Source organism: Syngnathoides biaculeatus, chromosome 5 (genome assembly GCF_019802595.1).
Source record: "Syngnathoides biaculeatus isolate LvHL_M chromosome 5, ASM1980259v1, whole genome shotgun sequence".
NCBI lineage: Eukaryota > Metazoa > Chordata > Actinopteri > Syngnathiformes > Syngnathidae > Syngnathoides > Syngnathoides biaculeatus.
Window position 1 is genome coordinate 9,932,746 of NC_084644.1, and position 21,334 is coordinate 9,954,079.

General features: G+C 41.5%; 2 protein-coding genes across 6 annotated transcripts; one reads left to right on the forward strand and one right to left on the reverse strand.

Moving 5' to 3' along the window:
- Positions 1–220: 220 nt before the first annotated feature.
- On the forward strand, positions 221–8,571 carry ndufaf6 (NADH:ubiquinone oxidoreductase complex assembly factor 6). 5 transcript variants are annotated; one of them, XR_009795044.1, is made up of 9 exons: positions 221–457; positions 1,479–1,578; positions 2,829–2,951; positions 3,523–3,579; positions 3,729–3,831; positions 3,900–4,033; positions 5,044–5,165; positions 6,056–6,112; positions 8,054–8,137. XR_009795044.1 is itself a non-coding variant. In XM_061820060.1 (9 exons), exons 1-9 carry the CDS (start codon positions 264–266, stop codon positions 8,180–8,182), a joined length of 999 nt encoding a protein of 332 aa, XP_061676044.1. In that variant the 5' UTR covers positions 221–263; the 3' UTR covers positions 8,183–8,571. The 5 variants fall into 5 exon arrangements, 4 of the variants coding, with proteins under 4 accessions (XP_061676044.1, XP_061676046.1, XP_061676045.1 ...); XM_061820060.1 differs by having other exon boundaries at positions 5,064–5,165; positions 8,054–8,571; XM_061820063.1 differs by having other exon boundaries at positions 440–457; positions 1,479–1,582; positions 5,064–5,165; positions 8,054–8,571.
- A 3,476-nt stretch (positions 8,572–12,047) lies between these two features.
- On the reverse strand, positions 12,048–20,205 carry LOC133501435 (beta-2 adrenergic receptor). The gene is made up of 2 exons (XM_061821198.1): positions 14,531–20,205; positions 12,048–13,918 (listed from the first exon to the last, which is right to left on the reverse strand). The coding sequence occupies exons 1-2, from the start codon at positions 14,593–14,595 to the stop codon at positions 12,850–12,852; spliced, it is 1,134 nt and encodes a 377-aa protein (XP_061677182.1). The 5' UTR covers positions 14,596–20,205; the 3' UTR covers positions 12,048–12,849.
- Between the last annotated feature and the right edge of the window lie 1,129 nt (positions 20,206–21,334).

Sequence of the window (21,334 nt, forward strand, 5' to 3'; positions counted from 1 at the left end):
ATTTGAGAACAATAAATCAATGGTCATCAGTCGGCTTCTGTTGTAAAACTTACTTACGTGATCTCAATAAATTGAAATAAACATACTGTAATTCATTGCGATGTACTCATAATTCATGTGGCAGTTTTCAATGATTGCGTGAGCGCCCAAGAGAACATGTTACACAGTTTTGCCTTAAGAGGCGCTAATGAGCTTATAGTTGGTGGTTAGCAACCTCAAACGTCGAGAGAAGGAAAAAAAACTGGAAGTCGGAGTGTCAAAACATGGCAGCGAGCATCAGTTGTATAAACCACGCAAAGTCGTGCGTTAAACCCTCGCTGTTCTTCACCGTCCAGCGGAAGACGTCTCCGGCCGGTGCATGTGCTCGGCGGGCGGCCGAAATTCGGAGTGTGAGAGCCGCTGCCAATGCCGCTGCGGATGTTCAGCACAACGAAAGGTTCTGTTTGGAGCTGGTCAGGTGGGTCCCGGCTCGTCTTGGTTCAACTAGGGAAAGACATGAATACAAGCGACACTTTGACATTCTTCCTCTTTAATATATTCAACGTGCTAAAAAAAATCATCAGTGTAGGTTTTGGGAAATGTGTTAATATTCATTTTAAATAAACAGCCTGGTGATAGTCGTTCAATCGGGCTCGTGCACATGACGTCACCATTTTCATGGCGCCATATTGCCGGTCAAACTTATGAAAGCCAACAATCACGGTTCATGCTGTTTGCTGCTGTAACTGAATTATCTCTATTCATCAACGAGTTCTGAATCAAATTTACTTGACTTTTAGTTGTAAAGCGAATCTTTGTGTAAGTTTTTTTTCCCAAACATTGAAAAGTTATTTGAGACAAGGGATGTACTTATACTATACACCTGTACAGTACCTGTAAAAAAATATTAAAATAACTACACACTGATACAGCTTCACCAGACTAATACACACCCTCTGGATGAGAGGGATATCAGCCATGTGGACATATGTAAACACGGGGGACAATACTTAAAAGCTTACTGCAAATTATGCTGCTCTTGGGTGGCCATCTGGTAATTACCGAGTTACGACACTTGACATCCACCCCATGCCGGCCAAGCCAGTTGCTTTCGTATCACAAAGCCAAAGCTAGCAGGAGATAATAATTCAATGTTGTCGTCTGATGTCGGGATGATGGGTTGATGTCCGTCAACTTTTACTCAATATTGACTGGGCTTAAGGCACTTACTGGTTTTGTTTTTTGTACAATATGTCTAATTTAGTTTCTGAAAGCAAAAGTGTTGCCAAAACAAAATTGATCCAAAGCCACATTTTTGTTGCCATTTTCAGTTGAAGTACCAGTTGTCAATTTCTTTCTGCCATTGGAATTAACCTTGTGGCCTGTTGTTAAAAAAAACCTTCGGTAAATGTTTTTGTTTTGTATCAATAGCAAGAAAGTACGTCATTTTGGATCTCAAAGGATGACTTTAACATGTCTTCCTTCGTCTTCCCCCTCAGGTCCAGGGACTATGAAGGTTTTGTGTGCTCCCTCCTGCTGCCGGAGGCGGCACGACGCTCTGCTCTGGCTTTGAGAGCCTTCAATGTGGAGCTAGCACAGGCAGGTAGTCCATCAGCTATACTGGTGTTATGGCACAATATGGGCTTGAAAAAACGTCTTTTCTATCTTCCTTTTACCATTGGAAGAACATATCTAGAGGGAAGGCTTGGATGTGTCAAGCAGACCGTGAGAAGCTCATTCATGCTTTTATCTCAAGTAGACTTGACTATTGTAATGGTCTTCTAACTGGGCTCCCTAAAAAGAGCATTAAACAGCTTCAGCTCATTCAGAATGCTACAGCTCGGATTGTGACCAGAACAAAGCGCTCAGAGCATAAAACTCCAATTCTTGAGTATTTACACTGGCTTCCAGACAATTTTAGAATAGATTTTAAAGTTCTGCTACTGGTCTATAAATCACTAATTGGTTTAGGTTCTGGGCGGCACGGTGGATCAGATGGTAAAGCGTTGGCCTCACAGTTCTGAGGATCCGGGTTTGAGCCCGGCCCCGCCTGTGTAGAGTTTGCATGTTCTCCCCGAGCCCTTGTGGGTTTTCTCCAGGCACTCGGGTTTCCTCCCACATCCCAAAAACATGCAACATTAATTGGACACTCTGAATTGCCCATAGATGTGATTGTGAATGCAGCTGTCTGTCTCTATATGGCCTGCGATTGGCTGGCAACCAGTTAAGGGTGTACCACGCCTCCTGCCTGTTGACAGCTGGGATAGGCTCCAGCACTCCCCACGACACTCGTAAGGATAAGTGGCAAAGAAAATGGATGGATAGTTTAGGTTCTGAAACATGAAAGAAATGCTAACAGAATACAAACCCAGTAGGGCTCTGAGATCGACTGACTCGGGTCTAATAATCGAGCGCAGAGTCCAAAACATACTAAGAGCTGTTTTAATTGTACTTTTTCAAATGCTTTTATTTCTATGTTTGATTGCTTTTAATCATGTGATGTGCATGCCGTGCGCTATACAAATAAATGTGTAATTTTCTCGGTTTTTATGGTCTAGCCAGCACAATAAAATTATTGCTTTGCTGCAGTCTTGTGGAATCATGGTGCCAAGGAATTCTATTGAAGTAAATTGAGGAGATTCATTTGGACAAAAGAAGTGCTTTTTGTCATCATCTCACAGCTTGGTGCCAAGTAAACTATGTCAAAGTGATTTGAGGCGTTTCATTAACACGATAGTTGTGCTTTGCTGCCATCATGCTGCCAAGGAGCTGTGTTGGAGTGGGTTGAGATTTATTTACATAAAAAACATGGATGTATTTCATGCCTGCGTTCCTTTTCTCTTCACAAGGTGAAGGACTCGGTCTCTCAGAAGTCCCTCGGTCTGATGCGAATGCAGTTCTGGAAGACGGCCGTAGAAGACATCTACAGGGACAAACCACCCAACCAGCCAGTCAGCACTGAGCTGTGGAGGGTAACTAACGAAATAGTCAAAGAACTCGAAAGTACTTTTGCTTCACTAGTGTTAATGCCTCACTAGTAATATCTAGTTGTGTGTGTGTGACTTTATTATTAAACAGTCGTTGTACTTGTCTTTCTACTAAGATGCCAAAGTTAAATCTAATGCTAACGCTAGCGCCGCACTAAGGTTAATGCTAATGTTAACATCATGCTAATGTTAATCCGAGTACCGCACTAACAGGGCTGGTTAAAAAAAAATCATACCAGGAAAAATCAGAGACACAGCAGAACAGGCTTGAGCAGCGCCAACAGAGCCGGACCAGTAAAAGTCTTCCTCGGCACATATATTCCACCGGTCTCACTCTTACCTTTTCCGCTTGAGTGCCCCCTTGCGGCCGTTAGAAAAAACTGCACAAATGAACCACATCACCGCATAAATGGCGGGGTTGAAAGCGTGTGGAAAAAAAGTTGCGTCTTATAGGGTGGAAATTACGTTAGTTACCTTTTTATTTTTGTGTGATGTTTGTTGATATTTTTGGTCTATTTGAAAAGATGATTGACCCAGTGGAGATTTTGTTTTGCAGGCGGTGAAGAAGCATAACCTGACCAAGAGATGGCTGACCAGAATCATAGCAGAAAGAGTAAGGCTCCATAGGCACACAGCACTACATTTGGGCTTGCATGTGCACTGTAAAAAAAATAATAATGAATTTGTAATATAGCACGGGTGGGAACAATGAAACAGCGGAGGAGAAATGTATATAAAATAGATGCATTGGTTTCATGTCAGGAAAAGGATCTGGAAGACAGAGGTTACCGGAATCTCCAGGAGCTGGAGTCATACGCCGAGAACACGCAGTCTCCGCTCTTGTACTTGCTCCTCGAGTCTTTAGGTAAGAAGGTCTTCCAGGAACAAAATACAAACTTTTTCATCACTTGCGTACGCGCTTAATTGTGCCAGGTGTGAAAGACGTCCATGCCGATCACGCGGCGAGTCATGTCGGCAAGGCGCACGGCATCGTGACCTGTCTGAGGGCGACCCCTCATCACAGCCGCCGGCGCAGAGTCTACCTGCCCATGGACATCTGCATGCTGGTGAGATACAAAAATAAAAATAGACCACAAAGTCGTACTGATTCAACTCCTCTGGTTGAGTGAAAGTGCAATCAAATATAAAAGTACACACTCAAAAGTACAAAGGTAAAACCTACTGTAATTTCTGCCCTAACAGCTGCAACTTTTTTCCACACACTTTCAACCCTGCGGTTTATGCGGTTGATGCGGCTAATTTGTGCATTTGATTTCTAACGTCACTCGAGCGGAAAAAGTAAGAATGAGACCAGTGGAATATATGTGCCGAGGAAGTGACTTTTACCGCCCTGTTAGCGCTGTGCTAGCGTGTTGCTACTGTGTTACTGCCATTTTTCAATGATATTTACTGGTAAGTTTTATTTTAACCAACTCTGTTAGCGTTAGTGCTAGCTTTAGTGCGGCGCTAGCATGAGCACTGGTGTTAGCACGGCTAGCTTTAAACTCTTTCTATGTACCGTCTTTCTTTGTAAATATCTCATGTTTCAATGTAGGCACTTGCGGCTTATCACAGCTGCCGCGTATGTATGTACCAAACGGTATTTCCTTTACAAATGTTCTGGGTGAAGCTTATAACCAGGTGCCCTCTTAGGCTGGGAATTACGGTAATTCATTCATCTAGATCCAGTGGCTGTCCTTTAAACCATGAAATGATGCAGTGTGTCATTGACAAAAATGTGTGTATGTTTTTGCAGTGTGTTTGCATCTGGTTTTGTTGTTATATGTTGTTTTGTTAAATATCCATTTTTGGTGTTGCTGTGTTTTGTCTGTGTTGGTTGATGTTTTTGGGTTTCGAACAACATGTTTGTTTTTCTGTTTTGTACGTGCGTTTTTTGTGTGTGTGATTTTGTTTTTGTGCATGTTTTTCTTTTTTTTTTAGCTTTGTAAATGATGAGAATAGATTTTTCTGTTTTGTGTTTGTGTGTATGGGTTTGTGCCAATCTGTGTTTTTTATTTTTATTTTTTTTGTATGAATGTGTTTAGTGCATGCGTGATTTTGTTTCTTTTGTTCATAGGTTTGTTTGTGTGCTTGTAGCACGGGGCCTCACAGGAGGACTTCATCAGGCGGAGCCAGGAGCAGAATGTCCGGGACGTGGTGTACGACATAGCCAGTCAGGCTCACGTTCATCTTCAACACGTCAGTACCCACCCCTTGCGGCAAACCACAATAAAACACAACTCAAATGACATCCATCCATCCATTATCTTTGCCGCTTATCCACAAAAGGGTCGCAGGGAGTGCCGGCGCCTATCTCAGCTCTCAACGGGCATGAGGCGGGGTACACCCTGAACTGGATGCCAGCCAATCGCAGGGGACATCAAGACAAGCAGACGCACTCAGAATCACACCTAGGGGCAATTTAGAGTGTCCAATTAATGTTGCATGTTTTTGCGATGTGGGAGGAAACCGGAATGCCCATCCGGAGAAAACCCACGCAGGCATAGGGAGAACATGCAAACTCCACACAGGCTGGTCGGGGATCGAACCTGGGACTTCAGAACTGTGAGGGCAATGCTTTACCAGCTGCTCCACCAGGCCACCTACTCAAATGACATACTAGTGTTTTTTAGTTGTTTTTGACATGCGTGTATATAAATAGACAGTGAAGACTCGTGGCAAGTTCCGCAACCCAGGCTAAACAGACAAAGCTTGTATGCATGTTCCAGCATCTGAAAAAGTGGCATGTGAATCGGTGAGCTTTTTCTAAAGTATAGCTAAGGATCAGTTCCGTAGGAAAAAAAACATGTGAAGAGGTAAATTTTGAGTAATGGTCCTCAAATTGCCCTGGGTTTCTCTATGCGTATATTTTGTGAGTTATTCCCTAAAGCAAGCTCGTTTGCGATGTTCACAGCTCTCTTTAGAGGTGTGAGCATTCTTTGCTAATTAGCGGCAGAGCGTCACTGTGAAGGTTATTCCAACGGCTGCGTACAGTTTTTGCTTCCGCAAGCACACACACACACATATAGTGATAAAGTCAACACCAGCTTACATTTATTTTTGCTATTGTCTCCTTTTACCCCCTCCAGGCACGTTCGTTTGGCCCCAGCGTCCCGGCAGCTGCGATGCCGGCTTTCCTCCACACGGTAAGTCGTCACGCAGCAACTAATAGACAAATGAGACCCCTGGGCGGAGTTGTGTGCTTGGTCTTACTTTGATGAATCTGGTACGGGATGTCTTGGAGCTTTACCAGGGTGCAATGAAGTCTCACGAGTACCCCAGTGTCAGAGCGTTAGTCAGACATCACAAACCATTTTTCACAGTGCAACCAATAGAATCCCTCAAGGGGTAATTAATGACTTATGCTGGACGAATTATGCTTTAATTTAAATCTACTTTGACCATTGTTAAGGCATTTCATTTGTCGGTATTATTTTGCAGAGATGGATTTACAACCAAAATAAAGTTTCATGATTTGCAGCATGTTTTCTGGGTGGATGGGATTTTTCTTCTCGCTCTTGCGCGCTCTTGCTCTCTATTGCTTGCTGTCTTCTAGTACAGCTCAGTGCTGCCCACTATAGAGTAGTTGCGTTCTGGTACAGCTCAGTCCTGCCTACTACATTGTACTACACTGACTTGCGTGTATGCTGTAAAAAAAAAAAAATTCCCATAATATATCAGCAATATAGTGCTGCGATTGACTTGCAACCAGTTCAGGGTGTACCCCGCCTCCTGCCCGTTGACAGGCTCCAGCACTCCCCGCGACCCTCGTGAGGATAAGCGGTGGAGAAAATGGATGGATGGATGGATGGATGGATGGATGGATGGATGGCTATTTCCCCTCTAAAGTCTTGATGTAACTGTAGCTAGTGAGCTGCTATCTCGTACAGAATGGTGCAAGCGCCCCTTATCTTCCACTAAAAGCCACTCGGCATGCATAAAGCATGCGATTTTCATGCCGCGGTGGTCCCCCGATGGTTATATTTTCGCATTTCCATGTAAACACTTAAAAATTGATCATGAATAATTGTAGGTTTGAGTGACTGCCATCTGTTGTGTTGTTATTCATAATTCAATGAATTGTAATTAACCACTTATTAAAATCAAAATGAATGTACAGTGGTGCCTTGAGAGAATAGTTTAATTCTGTGACCGTGTGTAAGTATAAAAACATAGTGAAAACCATCTGTCCCTATTATCATGGAAATTTCAATAGAGTACTCTTTTCGAGCTGGTGGTTTTTTTAATCATTTATTTTGGGGTTTTCATTATTGTAATAAGTTATCATTAGAAAACAGGACTACAATATTTAACTGTAAAAAAAAAAATCTACAGTAATGACTTAATGAAATAGTTTTCCCCCTGAATTTTTTGCTTCAGCTTAATAGAAATTGGCCTGCTTCTTCTGGTGTGTGCATTGTGACCAGCTGGGCGCAGTATAAAACAGACCTGCATTTACACATTGGGGTGCTTGATCCTTGGTTGTTAGTAAACTGCCATAAGGGTAGTTTTGCACAGACTAATAAATGTGGCTAATAAAATTCATATATTATCTGGCTACATGTGTTGCTCCACTGTTTGTGGTCAACCGCCCGTTGCTCGAAAGGTTTTAACGTGGCAGCACAGATGCCGTTTGTTAGCCCGTCTGTTGTCTTTGTTAGCATTAAGCTAAACAGACCGTCATAAGGCAAAGCTATTTGGTTTTAAATGCACAATGTGTAATTCTTAGTTCTGTTTAGTTTGAATGTAAACTTCAGGTGGGGTGTCAGTAAACAGCTTGAAGCCTGTGCCATGAAAAATTGTTTACGATCTGTTTAACTGCTGAAGTGAGTTGAGTATATTGCCCTCATATGTCAAATTTTTGCTTCTAAATCACAGCAAAAAAAATGTCCAGACAACATTTAGCATCCTGTAGAAGTTTTAAGTCGGCTCACTCATGTCATCATTCGATATTTGAATTTGTAAAATTTATTCAACCAATATATTTTTTTTTACTTCCAAGAAATCACTGACTTATGAGATAAATTCCAAACATGGAGATGTAACGTGCGACTCTTCCTCTTCTGTGGTGTGTGTGCACAATGCAGGTGGTGCTGGAGGACTTCCTACAGAGGGTACGGAAGGCGGATTTTGACATTTTCCACCCGAGCCTGCAGAAACGAAACCCTCTGCTCGCCATCCAGCTCTACCTGCGGTCCTGGAAAAAGACTTACTGAAGGCTCTTCCAAGGTCTTCACAGACTTCTGCCGGACAATCACTGACAGGAAGTAGACCATTTAGCTTGGATATAAAAAGTCTAAACGTGTTTCGGAGAGTTTGTCACGGTTCAATGAAAACAAGTTTGAACTTTTTGGCCATAATTCCAAAATGTATAGTGCAAAAAACAACAGTGCTCGTCACCACAAGAAGATCATATCTGTGGTGGTAGCAGCATCATGATTTGGCTCTATTTTTCTTCAGCTGGAACTGAGAAATAAATAAATGTCATTTTTAGCACAAAACCCTCAGGGTTCTGCTAGAAACCATAAGTCAAGAAAAGCCTGTTAAAATATCTTATCTGAATTTTTGTTACTATTAAAGATTAATCAGAGGAACAATAAATAGTGACAGGTATGTGCTTTCTTTTAATATATCTTTTTTGGCTTTTTGGAGAGGTGTGTGTGTGTGTGGTGTGTGTGTGTGGTGTGTGTGTGTGTGTGGTGTGTGTGTGTGTGTGTGTGTGTATATATGTGTGTGTGTGTGTGTGTATATATATATATATATATATATATATATATATATATCAAATCATTTCATAAGCAGCAGTTTGGCAGATAGTGAACTATCATATTTAAAAAGTGGCTTCAAGCTGTTTAATGCCAGTCTCAATTGAAGTTTACTGTGAAACTAAACATGTAACAAAGAGAATTACACAAAACAACCACGCCACCTTGGCAAGTCCACGATCATTGTGCTAACACATAATGGGAAAACACTATTGGCAGTTTAAATAAGCATCTGTGTGGCGTTGTTTACCACAAAACATGCAGCAACACATGAAGACACAAACTATTACAATATTAACAGTCACTGGCATATATTTATCCTCTGCACACAAAAAAGAATAACATTGCAGATTATGGAGTCACTTAAATGTGAAATTTCTGGAACAGATTTAATTTCCATTCATTTCAGTGGTGTAAAATGATTTGAGATGCAAGTGTTTTAAGATAAACTAGTATCTCACGGCACATCTTTATTTCTGTTTTGCATGGTGGAGTTTATCAAGAATAACTAATAAGGGGCATTAATTGTGTAACAGGAGTTAATGTTCTCCTGATTTTTTTTTTTTTCTTTAAACACCTTATAGATAGTTTATTTCTATCGTGCAATCTGGTACGGTAAATTGCGTCCATCCATTCATTCCTGTGTTGAAGGGTGGTAAAATCAAAAAATTTATAAATAAGATTTTGTTTTTTTTTTTAAGTAAAAGGCGTTTGCATCAGCTGTCACACTGATCGCTTCCTTACGTAATGCACCCTGGTGTTATCTGAAGGTGGCACGTGTTACCGTGCATCTTTCATAACGTGAATCTTTCATGATTTAAGTAACATGAAAAAAGAGGAACGGCTGAGGGGGAGTGAAGTTGGTAGTGGGGTTTTGTTTTTTTGTTTTTTTTTTTGGGGGGTGTGTTTTGTTTTTTTTACAGCACGTACAAAGCGGCCCAGGTGCCAGGAAGATAGAGAAGGCTCCCGTGATTGTTTTTGGCTCACCGATGAGAGCTAAGACGAGAGCTTGTTAGCGCTAAATGAATCCTTTTGCCTTCAGGACTGCGTGTAATTGACAGCTTTGCTGTTTACGCATGCACTCACACCAGCTGTGTGTTGTGCTTCGCTGGCCTCGGCTTTGCGTTATTGACAGATGTCCTCTGAAGTGGCCAAAAAAAACAATTTTATGTTTTATGTAGGCTCAGACTGTAAAACTTTGCCATAAACCTATATTTGTTGAGGGACTCTTGAACGTATTTTCGGGGGGCTTCTCCCCTTTAAAATAGGCCTAGTGACATCACTGATCCATACTCGTAGATTTTCACTTGAGAATTTATTTTTTTGTTGACTTTTTGCTTTGACGGCCGACAAATTTAAAACATATACTTTGTATGCCTTGTATCAAAATTGGGATGTGATTCTTTTGCACATCTGCAAATGATGAAACTATTAAGAGTCATCTTTTGCTGTTGTGAACACACGCGGGCAAAAAATGTTCGTAGCACAGAGTTGAGGAGGCGGCGAATTGCAATGCCCAGGGATTAGCGCAGGCCAGGGTATCAGTGTCTTAGTCAAATTTGAAAGGGTCCAGATTCTCTTCGGTTCTGGTTTCAACAAAAATGTCAACATCCAGCAACTTTGATTAACGCTAATTTGAAGATGTTGAGAATACAATATTTTGTCTTTTTTTTTTTTTTTTTTCCTGTGCCAAGTCGCAGCTACGAAAGGCTTTTAATTGGGCCTTCACTAACTCTCACCTGATCGACTGTGATTGGACTTTAGGGGTCGGGGCACCGGTGTCGGTGTAATGGCTGAGAAAGTGTGGAGTTATCTTTTGATGCTGCTAAGTTTTGATGGTGACTCGCTGCCCTTGAGAGCAGTTCAGCAGTTCATCTGAGGGGAAATCCCCGCCCCCCACTCCCCCTTCGACCCAACCTTTGGGTTCACCTCCCAAATCACATCATTTTCCAAAAAGGACAGGGAGCAGCCGCAGGAAGTGGGAGTTTTTCCCATCGACACGACAAGGCATGGGCTGGTGTCACAATTTAACAGTGTGATAATCCCGAGTAAAAATATTGCAGTTTCACTGGAGCCATCACTATTCCAACTAGAGCTTATAAATTTATTATTTTGAATTTTGCATTTTTATGAAGATGAGAATACCTTTTCTCAGAAAATGGCTACCTACTTCACTGCTCCTCTCCAGTGTGTGAAGTTATGTCACATAGTTTAGGAGAATATATCGGGTGAATATGGCAGATCATCTGCCATATTCACCTGATTTGTGTCGCTCAGATTACTAGCTACAGTATTCCCCAAGATGTAAAAAAAGAAGAGTTCAGCGGTTAACATTTTGCCACAGATCCCGAGGTCATTGATGCCGTAGAGCACAGGTCTCAAACTCAAGCCCCGGGGGCCAGATCTGGCCCGCCGCAAGATTTTATGTGGCCCGCAAAGGCAAATCATCTATATCAACTTCCATGATTTTTTTTTTGTGATAATCTGTAAAAAAAAATTCAAATGGTCATATCATAAACGATAAAATTGAGATATTGTAAGCATTTTTGTGTTACCAAACATGAACAATAGTTGAAAAACCCATTACGCTTGATTTCTGATTCCAAAACTAGTTCAGAATTTTCATGTTTAAATGTGATGAGGCAAAAGATTTTCATGGATTCACAGTCATAACGGCCCCGTGAGGGAAATCGTAACTGTAATGTGGCCCGCGACAAAAATAAGTTAGACACTCCTGCCGTAGAGGAGTATTTTGCAGTCCAAAACTAAAGCTTCTATGAAGAGGGGAGCCATAAACTCCTTGACCGCTGGAATTTTTTTCTTTTGAATGCACATGTCCAACTGATCAATATTTCAGGGATTTTTGCACAACTTTCAATTGCTCGCAGTTTCTACCTATGCCTTTTCTGAGACTCCAACCGCCTGACGACACCATGATCTTAGAGTGGCCTGTTCCTCTTGAGAACGTCCTGTTTGAAGACTTCCTAAATGTCACCCACTCATCTTAAGAGTGTTACAAGATAGTCACAAAAATGCAGAGAAGTGATCGTCTTTGGAACTTTTTATGACTCAACTATTCTGAATTTTATTGTTCACCTCTTTGTTAGATAATAGCAAGTTGTACAAAAAGCACAGAAACTTTGAGTAGCTAGATATACATAAATTGAGATGAAAATAAGGTTATTCCCTGATATTTTACCGGGAGGTCCAATATCCTGAACCTTTTGTGGGTAGCGTAATTGTATTGCATTTGTTATCTGTTGAAAACTTCACATGAGGAATTGGTGTGAAACGTTGGTCTGCGTCATACTTTTTATTGAGCTCAGATGAAGAACGATTCCACAGACTTTTAGCACAGCTCCACACAAAACAAGACAAATCCTCTCCCTCCCTCTAAAGGATCATGGTAGTATGAAAACTGAATAAATCTTCAGCGAATCAAAACTTTCAAACCAAGTGGGTCTGATAAATGTGGCGAGGGTGGGGGAGTTATTTATACTGTTCAGGGTAATGGTTGGCGATCGGAGGTTAGGTCAGGTAAAGGTGTAGTACACAATGAGGGTACTAAAAGGTTCAAGAGGATGGACCATCCAAACAAATTCATTGTACTCAGGATATTGGTTAATTTAAAGTTAGGAAGAGAGATTTCAGTTTGGGTTCAGGTTACTGGATAAGAAGGAAGAGGCTAGAGTTCAGGTGATGGTTCGGGTCTGGAAGGAAGAATGATAGCAGTTGGGGGAAATGATGAGTTTTAGAGTAGCTGTTCAGACAGGAAACAGATAAGGAGTTACGGTTGCGTTTTAGTGTTACTGGTTAGGGTAGAATTAAAGATAGGAAGGAAGAGTGTTAAGGTTAGGGTATTCGACCATCAAAACTGTTAACCCACATACTGATACGTTTACTGGACAACTGATTGTGCACACTCATCAACAACTTTACCGAACATCCAATACCTTCCATCAACAGCAACAATCCCTCAATCCCTCCCTGTGAAAATTCATCCAAAAAGTTCAGGTCCTAACTGGAGCCCGGCTCAAGTGGTCTGTGCGTTTACGAGATGTCACTTTCAGCAGTCCACAAGACAGACATGCAGACTCAACAAAAAAAAAAATAAAAGCTCAAGACTGTCTGCAACTCTTATTGGCGTCACTCAGCAGCAACTTGTGCACACACAGTCTGAACTTCTGGTCACGCACACTGTAAATAATCACATTGCAGCAGCTGTTGGTGGCCAAAATCCAGAAGGCGAAGAAGGAGAAATTGCACCACTCATTGCCCAGAACGTTGCCCACCACAAAGACTGCGATGGGTGTAAAGGAGGCTGTAAAGGCCACCGTCAGTGTCCCGATGGTCTTGGCTGCCTTGATGTCAGAGAAAGTGGGCTTGCTGGCTTTTTGGCATTCGGCCTCTGCCAGGTGTTTCCTGCGCTTGGAGTGTTGCCTGATGCTGGACAGCGAGATGATGTTGATGGCCACTGTGCCGCCCAGAAGGGTGAAGTCAAAGGCTGGGAAGAGGAGCAGGATGTTCCAGGCCTGCGAGGGGAACTCGCCGATGGTCCCCAAGGCGTAGTTGCACATACGGCTGCAGGTGTTGTACTCCAGGACGATCTCGCGGCTGAACACCAGGGGCGACACGGCCAGGAAGAAGCTCCCCAGCCAGGATAGCACTATGAGGATTGTGGTCCGTTTGCGCGTGATCACCGAGTCTTTATGCAGCGGCTTCAGCACAGCAATGCTACGCTCTATCGTCATCAGGAAGATGGTGGTGATGGACACCAGTGTGCAACCGGCGAAAATGGGTCCGATAAGGGTGCAAGGGTGGAAGCTCACTGAATGTGAGTTGTATGCCGTCCACTCGGGCGCAGAATCACCAGCCATGAGGTAGAGCTCAGCGTAGACAGACAGCGGCACAACGAAGGCACCTACCACAAGGTCGGCCGCAGCCAGCGAGGCTTTTAGGTAGCCCTGCGGTGTCCTGAAGTGCTTAGTACCCAAGATGACCGCCAGGGTCAGCAGGTTACCGAAGAGGATGGCCAGGATCAGCAGCACCATGAAGACCACAGTGAGGATCTTGTTGCCCAGTGTGCAGCAGCACACAGTGCACGGCGCCTCCTCCGCGCTCTCCAGCATGCTCGGCGGGCCGGTGTCGATCATTGGACTAACCTGGGCCAGACGCTCACATGAGTACCTGAATGATAACCACAATAATTCAATTAGGAGTTGGGTGACTAGTTAAGGCTAGGGAAGAAAAGGTTAGGTGCTTGGATTAAGATTGGGGTGAGGGGTTAGAGGTTATGGTTACTGGTCAGGATTAGGACTCAAGAAGATTGGAGCGGCAGTTTCTCATTTGGAAAGATTTTGACTTTGGAATTGAATACGCTTGGAAAATGGCTATTAGTCGTTAGATAGATGCCATTCTCTTCTCCTGGGAACTGGCTAAGATCCCTTGAGCAAGGCATGATCTTCACTCCCCGAACTCAAGAGGTGTTAGCATGCCGCATGTAAATTCTCAATTTTCCCTTGAGGAATTGAAGTCAGTATAATAAAGAAAAATATTCAAGACATGCTTCTATTGTTAGGAAGGAAGAGTTTTTGTTTTTTGGGGCAATATTACAGTTTAGGGTTGTTGGTTTTTTAGGAAGAAAGGGTAAGGTAGGTGTACTGTATTGGGTTTAGGTTTTTGAGTTAGTCACGTTAGTACCTTAAAGCAAATACCCATTTCAGTGCCACAATGCCCGATCTCAACAGTTTTCAAAGTGCGCGACACCTAGCAACAAAACCGCATTTAACAGGAAAGAACCTTGAAGACGACCTCAGCTTGCTGCCTCCTGCAAGTATCCAGCCTTGTTTTTGAAATTGAATCATTTGTTGATAAGCTACCTTGCCAGGTTCACTGCCAGCAACACTATTACTATTTAAACTGATCTTTATTTATATGTTTCTTTCTCAAGAGGTAAACACACACTTGCGCTTTCTCTGGGCAAAAAACTACAAGGTCATTTTTGTATCGCGCGCAAAAAGGTAAACAAGAATGAGCACAAAAGATAAAGTGTTTCATTCACTGTGACAAATTCAGGCTTTGTGACCTTCATGGTGAGAAATCCTACGGATGGGAGTTCATCGCAGTAAATAAAACACTTCATTTTTTTATGAACAGTCCTCAAAATGTATTTTATTTCGCTTTCCAAATGTCTTGAAAACGACGAGTGACTGTTGCCACTGCTTGTTCTCTTTTCATTGTACGGTGTAGCAAAAAAAAAAATGTTTTAAATCCCAACAATTTGTTGATGCTCATCTGTCTTCGAAACTTGCTTACAGTTAGGTGGCGCTCATTTGTCAAAGTGGGAGTGCTTGAATTCACCCCAAATGAGCTCTTCAAACCAAAATGGCCGAGTTCCTGAATCTCAGGCATGGGCCTTTTTGTTTGTACATTTATTTAAGGTCTCCCTGTTTCCTGTTGATACTTTTTTTCCCCTTTAGCCACATTTGAACCTGTAGGCAAAAAAAGTCCTCACAATTTAGCGATTCCTGCGTACGATCGCCGCTCATTTGGGTGCATTCTCTATTCTAACAGGATTTCATCAAAATATGAGAATTGCCCAAATTGAATTAGCCAAAATGTCCACATTAAACCAAAATGTCTGACTTCCTGTCCAATTTTATGTTTTGTAGTCCTTAAAATCATCCATATTTTTACATGCGAATGTATTCTTTTGTGAAAACATTAGATATTTCCCACCAAAAAATGTTCATTTTTTTCTGGCAAAAAAAAGTTATTTTTGGAGGAGTTGGGCATTTTATAAAAGAAAAGCCTGCTGTATTTTTTTTAGAAAAATGTATATTTTTTTCCCCTAAAATTTATATTTTTCAAGTATTCTTTTACAGGATTTGAAAAATGTATGCAGTGCGTGACGCAAATGATGGTCAGAGCAGATTGTTTTTTGTTTTTTTTTTACCTCATCGGCTCTGTTCAGTATTACCAATATATCCTGTAGACCAGGGGTGTCAAACGCAATTTAACCTGGGGCCTCTGGAGGCGGAGTCTGGCTGAGGCTGGGCCGCAGCCTCAGTGCACATGGACTTATGTAGGATTAAAATTAGAAATAAAAAACAGTCCTATCTTCTCAAACATCTTTTTTTAAAACACAAAATAAGATGAAGGACGCTGGTGTTGACAACTTGTCTAAAACTTCTGGGGAAAAAAAAAAACTCCTTGGCAACGCTGCTGTAACTTTATCATTGAAAATAGTTTCTCTGCTTGCATCAGGCCTGGTGTGATGGCCTGAGCGCTCCCGATGCTGAAAAGTCTTTTTGTGATTAATGTGCATGCGCGTATATTAATGCGCACACGCGTATATTTTGTAAACTTCTCGCCATTCTGGAACATCCGCATCCATGCTTCAATGTGTACCGTTCGACAACTTGTCGCCGCGTGTTCATGTTCGCTCAGAAAGACGAACACATCGAATGTACAGATATGTGTATACTTTTGTTTTAAGGTTAGGTTAGGGTTAGGTTATAACGTATGTTAGCTCCCTCTATGTAGAAGAAGGGGAACTATGAGACCAGTAAGCGTCTGCTACGTACCCGGAGTTCCCCTGTTAGTAACGCATGCGCAATAAATCACAAGGGGACTATTCAGCATGGGGAGCGCTCAGACCATCACACCGATCGATGTCACATGCCCGATAGCCATCTACCCCACCGTGATTCGTCTGCTGCGCACACAACATTGTAAAAGTGCCATCCATATAAAACTCAAGGGGCTGCACTCCCATTATACTTTCATATTAAGGTGGGGGCCGCAAAACATCATCTTGTGGGCCACAAATGGCCCGCGTGCCACACGTTTGAGACCATCGATGTAGACTATCGGACGATTGGGCACATCAAACTGCTCCCTTTGCACAATTGTCATCGCACTGGTTTATAACGTCGAACCGCGAACGGGTCAGGGCACTCCGTACAAGCGTAACACGCACTCTTAACTGCTCTAAATGCTTGAAGACTCTGCATCCTTGCAAAACTGTGACTCTTATAAGAAATTGTTCCCTATTAATTCAATGTCGATTGTTCTTCGTTCTTGTTAGTTTGTTTGGAGTTCTTCTCCGTACTCAACATGAATGTCAAAATTCACAAATTCCTTGAGTGTCGTTCCACACTTGACCGTTAAAGTTGATTCTGATTCTGATTCTGACTACAGATGTGTTTTGAGATCAAACGCTTTGTCCAAACAACGAGTCAGAGGACGTAAAATTCCCGATGTCATTGAGGGCCAACAATTCCATTGCTAATTTAGTTGAAGTTACATGGCACAGCGGTACTGATTGTGGATGCCCTGGGAATATTAATACATAGAGGCTGCAGTCTGATTGGACCAAAAAAAAAAAAATCAAATAATAGAAGAACGAGAAACAGTACAGCCTGGAGAAACACCATGAAGTGAAAGGAAACTACTAGGGAATGAATTAATACAATTTAATGGAACAAATAGTATTTATTAGTAGTTTGTTGGTCGATTTGTAATCATGTGATGTCACATCTTTATATGAGTAAATAAGTCGGCTCTGTTGGCTCATGTGAGGCCGCAGGATGGATGGAGGGATGGATGGATGGTGACATCATAATCTAAGCTGACAGCTGTACTGTAGTAGTAAACACAAACCAGCTGCCTGCGCCGTGATTTTTTTTTTTATTATTATTTTTTAAATCCGCACAGACACAAAGAAAAGAGGCGCTGTAACATGAAACAGCAGCCGTCACATTTGACACCCCAGGCCAGGAGTAACATTAGGTACACGTGTGTGATCTCATGCCACGCTGTCACGGATATGATATTTGTTTTACATACTTGAATTCCAATGCTGTGCCGTGGTTACTTAACTGTTTGGCCAAAAATGAATACAAATGCAGTAGTAGCTCTTGTGTTTTAGTGTAATTTTTTTGTCCCCATTGTATTTGACCATTTGTTTTAAAATCTAATCAAAATATATAATATAATTATAATTGAAATCAATTTGAATTTAAATTTTAAAATATTTTTGAAAAAATTGTAAGCTATGTATTTATTTTAAAAAGATATTTCAGTATTCTAATCTCTTAAAAAATTATTATTTTTTTTTTTAGTACGGAAAATGCGTTCAGCTGCTGCATATGCTCAAGAATCTTGTGATGTTAAAGAAAGTGTACAAAGATCTCACAAAAGCAATCATAAGTGTATTTTTATCACGGGGAAGCTAATTGTTTTATTATTTTGTCAGGTGTTTAAATAACGTGTATGCCTAAATATGCTGCCTTTAAATGAGCTCTTACTAAAGTTGTTGCATTGCATCTCCTTCGAGTGTGCAGGTACACCAGATATTGTCACGTTTTACTCTGTTAAAAAAAAAAAATCGATGTACAGTAGAACCTCCATCTGTGTGTGTTTGAGGCCCCTGAAGACTTAAACGTCACAAACACTTCTGCTGCTTGAGTTTAATAGTAATAGTAATGCGTCACTGCGACTCTACTGTGATGCTAAATAGTGATGCTGTACTGTACACTACTTTAGTAGCATTAGTGCAGTTTTCCCCATCAGAGGCAAATTATGCGTGCTTTAAAGCTGTTTATTTGTTACTCCCAGTTGAAGTTTACTGTAAAACATCCACCCATCCATTTTCTTTACCGCTTATCCTTATGAGGGTCGCGGGGAGTGCCGGAGCCTATCCCAGCTGTCAACGCACAGGAGGCGGGGCACATCCTGAGCTGGTTGCCACCAATCGCAAGGCACGTAGAGACAAATAGCCACACTCATAATCACACCTAGGGGCAATTTAGAGTGTCCAATTTATGTTGCATGTTTTTTGGGATGTGTGAGGAAACCGGAGTGCCCAGAGAAAACCCACACAGGCCCGGGGAGAACATCAGACTCCACACAGGTGGGTCCGGGATTGAACTCAGGACCTCAGAACTGTGAGGTCAATGCTTTACCAGCTGAGCCCACCGTGCCACCCAATATTTAAATAATAAAATTAATTTATGGTTCCTACCTTCTGGATTTATGGATATGATGGATAAATAAATGAGGGACTACGCGAGCAAAATGCCACAGATGAGCTACCAGAAATGAGCAAAGACGTTATAATAATTGTAAAGCATCAAACATTGGAAATTTAATGCACACCGAGCGGCAATGTACCTTTGTACAAACAGATCGTATACTTGTACAAACCCATCAAAATAAATTGCCTGAAAAATCGACGATTTTGCTTGGTGTACCAACGATAAGCCACAACATAGCTGGAGGCTGGGTGGGAGGGGGTGGGGGGCGTCCCTATTATAATAGTGACCTAAAGGAGCCCTTTCTTGTATACAGTAGATGCTCCAAACTGTTCGACCCCCGCCCCCACCCCCACAACTCGCCTCTACCCACCCTGTCATTGCTTATCTCTCAGTTTCACATTCATTTCCTCCAGCGGCCAAGTGCACACGCAAGCACGCACGGCACCATAAACAGTCGCTCCCCGCGTCCGTGTAGCTGCTCATGCGGAAGGCTCGCTCACATCCAGCTAATCATCTTCCCCGGAGTGCCAGTGCAAATAAACGCATGACAACGGTCGCACTATATTTACATGCATGGATCGACTTCGGTTGTACTTAGGGCAGAGACAAAAAAAAGCCTGCGCACACCTGTACAAAGGATCTAAATGACGGCGAGTTAAATAATTTCAAAAGTTTTGACCTATAGGCTACAAATACAATTGAATTTTTAAAAATAATCTTTTCAAATGTGGAGGGTTAAAACAAACAACTGAGATTACGTGGATGCATAAGTGCGCACACCCTTCTTGGAAGTCGAAAACAAACAACTGAGATCACGTGGATCCATAAGTGTGCACACCCTTCTTCTTGGCTCAGCATTAACCAGCCGACCACATCAAAACTGGTGGGTGGCCCCCCTTTTTCAGGTCGTCAGTTTTTGCAAAAACATGCATATTGGATTAATTGAAGACTCTACATTGTCCACGGATGTGATTGTTTGTTTGTTTATATGCATTCTGGGATTGGCTGGTAGCCACTTGGGTTTACGCCGCCTCTCCCAGGCGATAGGCTGTGGCACACCTGCAACCGTAGTCCCGATAAGCAGTAGAGAAAATGGACGGATTGATTCAAAATGAGTCAGCACACACCTCCACCTCACCTCAGTGTCCTCACAAGCTTTTCATTTTTTATTAGTTCTAGCCGAAGCCCGAAGATATTGTGCTGAGAGCGATTGCGATTTCGAATTGTTCATAATGCCTTGAGGGTCGTCTAAGGCCCCAGTACCAGCTGAAGAAAAACAGCACATAAATGTTAATTATATGTCAAACTACAACCACTAAAATAAATCTAGTGTTTTTGAAACTGTTTGTTACCTATGTAAAGATAGATTTACAATCAATTCTTCTGAAATGTTACATTAAAAAATTGTATTTCCTCTATGTGATATCTACTGTATTTTCCAGAGTAAAGACTTGAAAGCATGTTTAATACTGAGCATTATTGTCTGTGTTTCAAAATGTTTTATTCTTAAATAAATTATTGGAAGAAATGTCTCTATATTGTCGTATATTCATTCCATTTATTTTATGTTATACTTATTTTCTGTTTTAAATGTGACATTTTTCAGTCATCGTATTGTATTTTTGAATTTATTTTAAAGTAAGTGCCTATATTTCACTTATTTTAATCATAAGGTACTTGTCATGTAACATTTAAGTACTTTATTGTATTTTTATTAATGTATCAAATGTGTTTTATGTTGAACTGTTTTAAATCGGACTTCTAAAAAATCTATTAGTATGGTTTTTGCATTTTTATACATATTAATGATAGAGATAAACATAAAACCATATTAATAATAAACACAGCTTGCGCAATTGGTCCTGATGTGCATTAAATCAAATGTAACATAAGCTTGGGATTTTCCTTCCTTAAAAGTGCACAAAAGTGTGATTCTTTAACCTCCCCCCTGCCCCCCGCAAAAATAAAAAATACAAAATGACCTTAGAATACCTCATAGGTGATTTTGTACTTACTTGGAGTGTCACTTTGAGGATGCAACTAGAAGTGTGCCGTTCATCTCGCCTCCACCGCTGCCCGCACGTGGCAGCTTCTGCTCCCTTTACCAGCCAAAATTAAAAATAAAAAAAGAAAAGAAAAAATCCAACTCATCAGCTCACGTCCATCACGGCTGAGCATCCCTGGTCCGGTTTACAGGAGAATGAGGATGAGGATGATGATGATGCCCGATGGTGGTACGCTCAGCCTTTATAAAGGTCTTCCCCTGCTCCCTCTATTGGTTGAGCACGAGGATGATGACAGCGGATCATAATGTGAGCAGCCGCTGTGTCGATGTGGACAGAAATGATCAATGTATCACACAAGTCCACTTGGAAAACAAGTTTTTTTTCTCACCTTAATCGTATTTCTTTTGATACTGGTAAATAATATATTATATTTAAATCCAAATGAATACAAAAAAAAAAAATCAAACAATAATAATGTACCAATTCAATAAACATTTGTAAACACATCTAAAATAGCAATCTGACACTAATTATTTTTTCAACACTTCTTATTTCAG

Excerpts from the sequence above, each read along its gene's own strand:
- ndufaf6 (XM_061820060.1), top strand. The coding sequence starts at position 264 with ATGGCAGCGAGCATCAGTTGTATAAACCACGCAAAGTCGTGCGTTAAA. Across the intron at positions 458-1,478 it reads TTCTGTTTGGAGCTGGTCAG|GTCCAGGGACTATGAAGGTT; the intron begins GTGGGTCCCGGC and ends CTTCCCCCTCAG. Across the intron at positions 6,113-8,053 it reads TGCCGGCTTTCCTCCACACG|GTGGTGCTGGAGGACTTCCT; the intron begins GTAAGTCGTCAC and ends TGCACAATGCAG.
- LOC133501435 (XM_061821198.1), bottom strand. The coding sequence starts at position 14,595 with ATGATTCAATTTCAAAAACAAGGCTGGATACTTGCAGGAGGCAGCAAG. Across the intron at positions 13,919-14,530 it reads AAGCTGAGGTCGTCTTCAAG|GTACTCATGTGAGCGTCTGG; the intron begins GTTCTTTCCTGT and ends GTTATCATTCAG.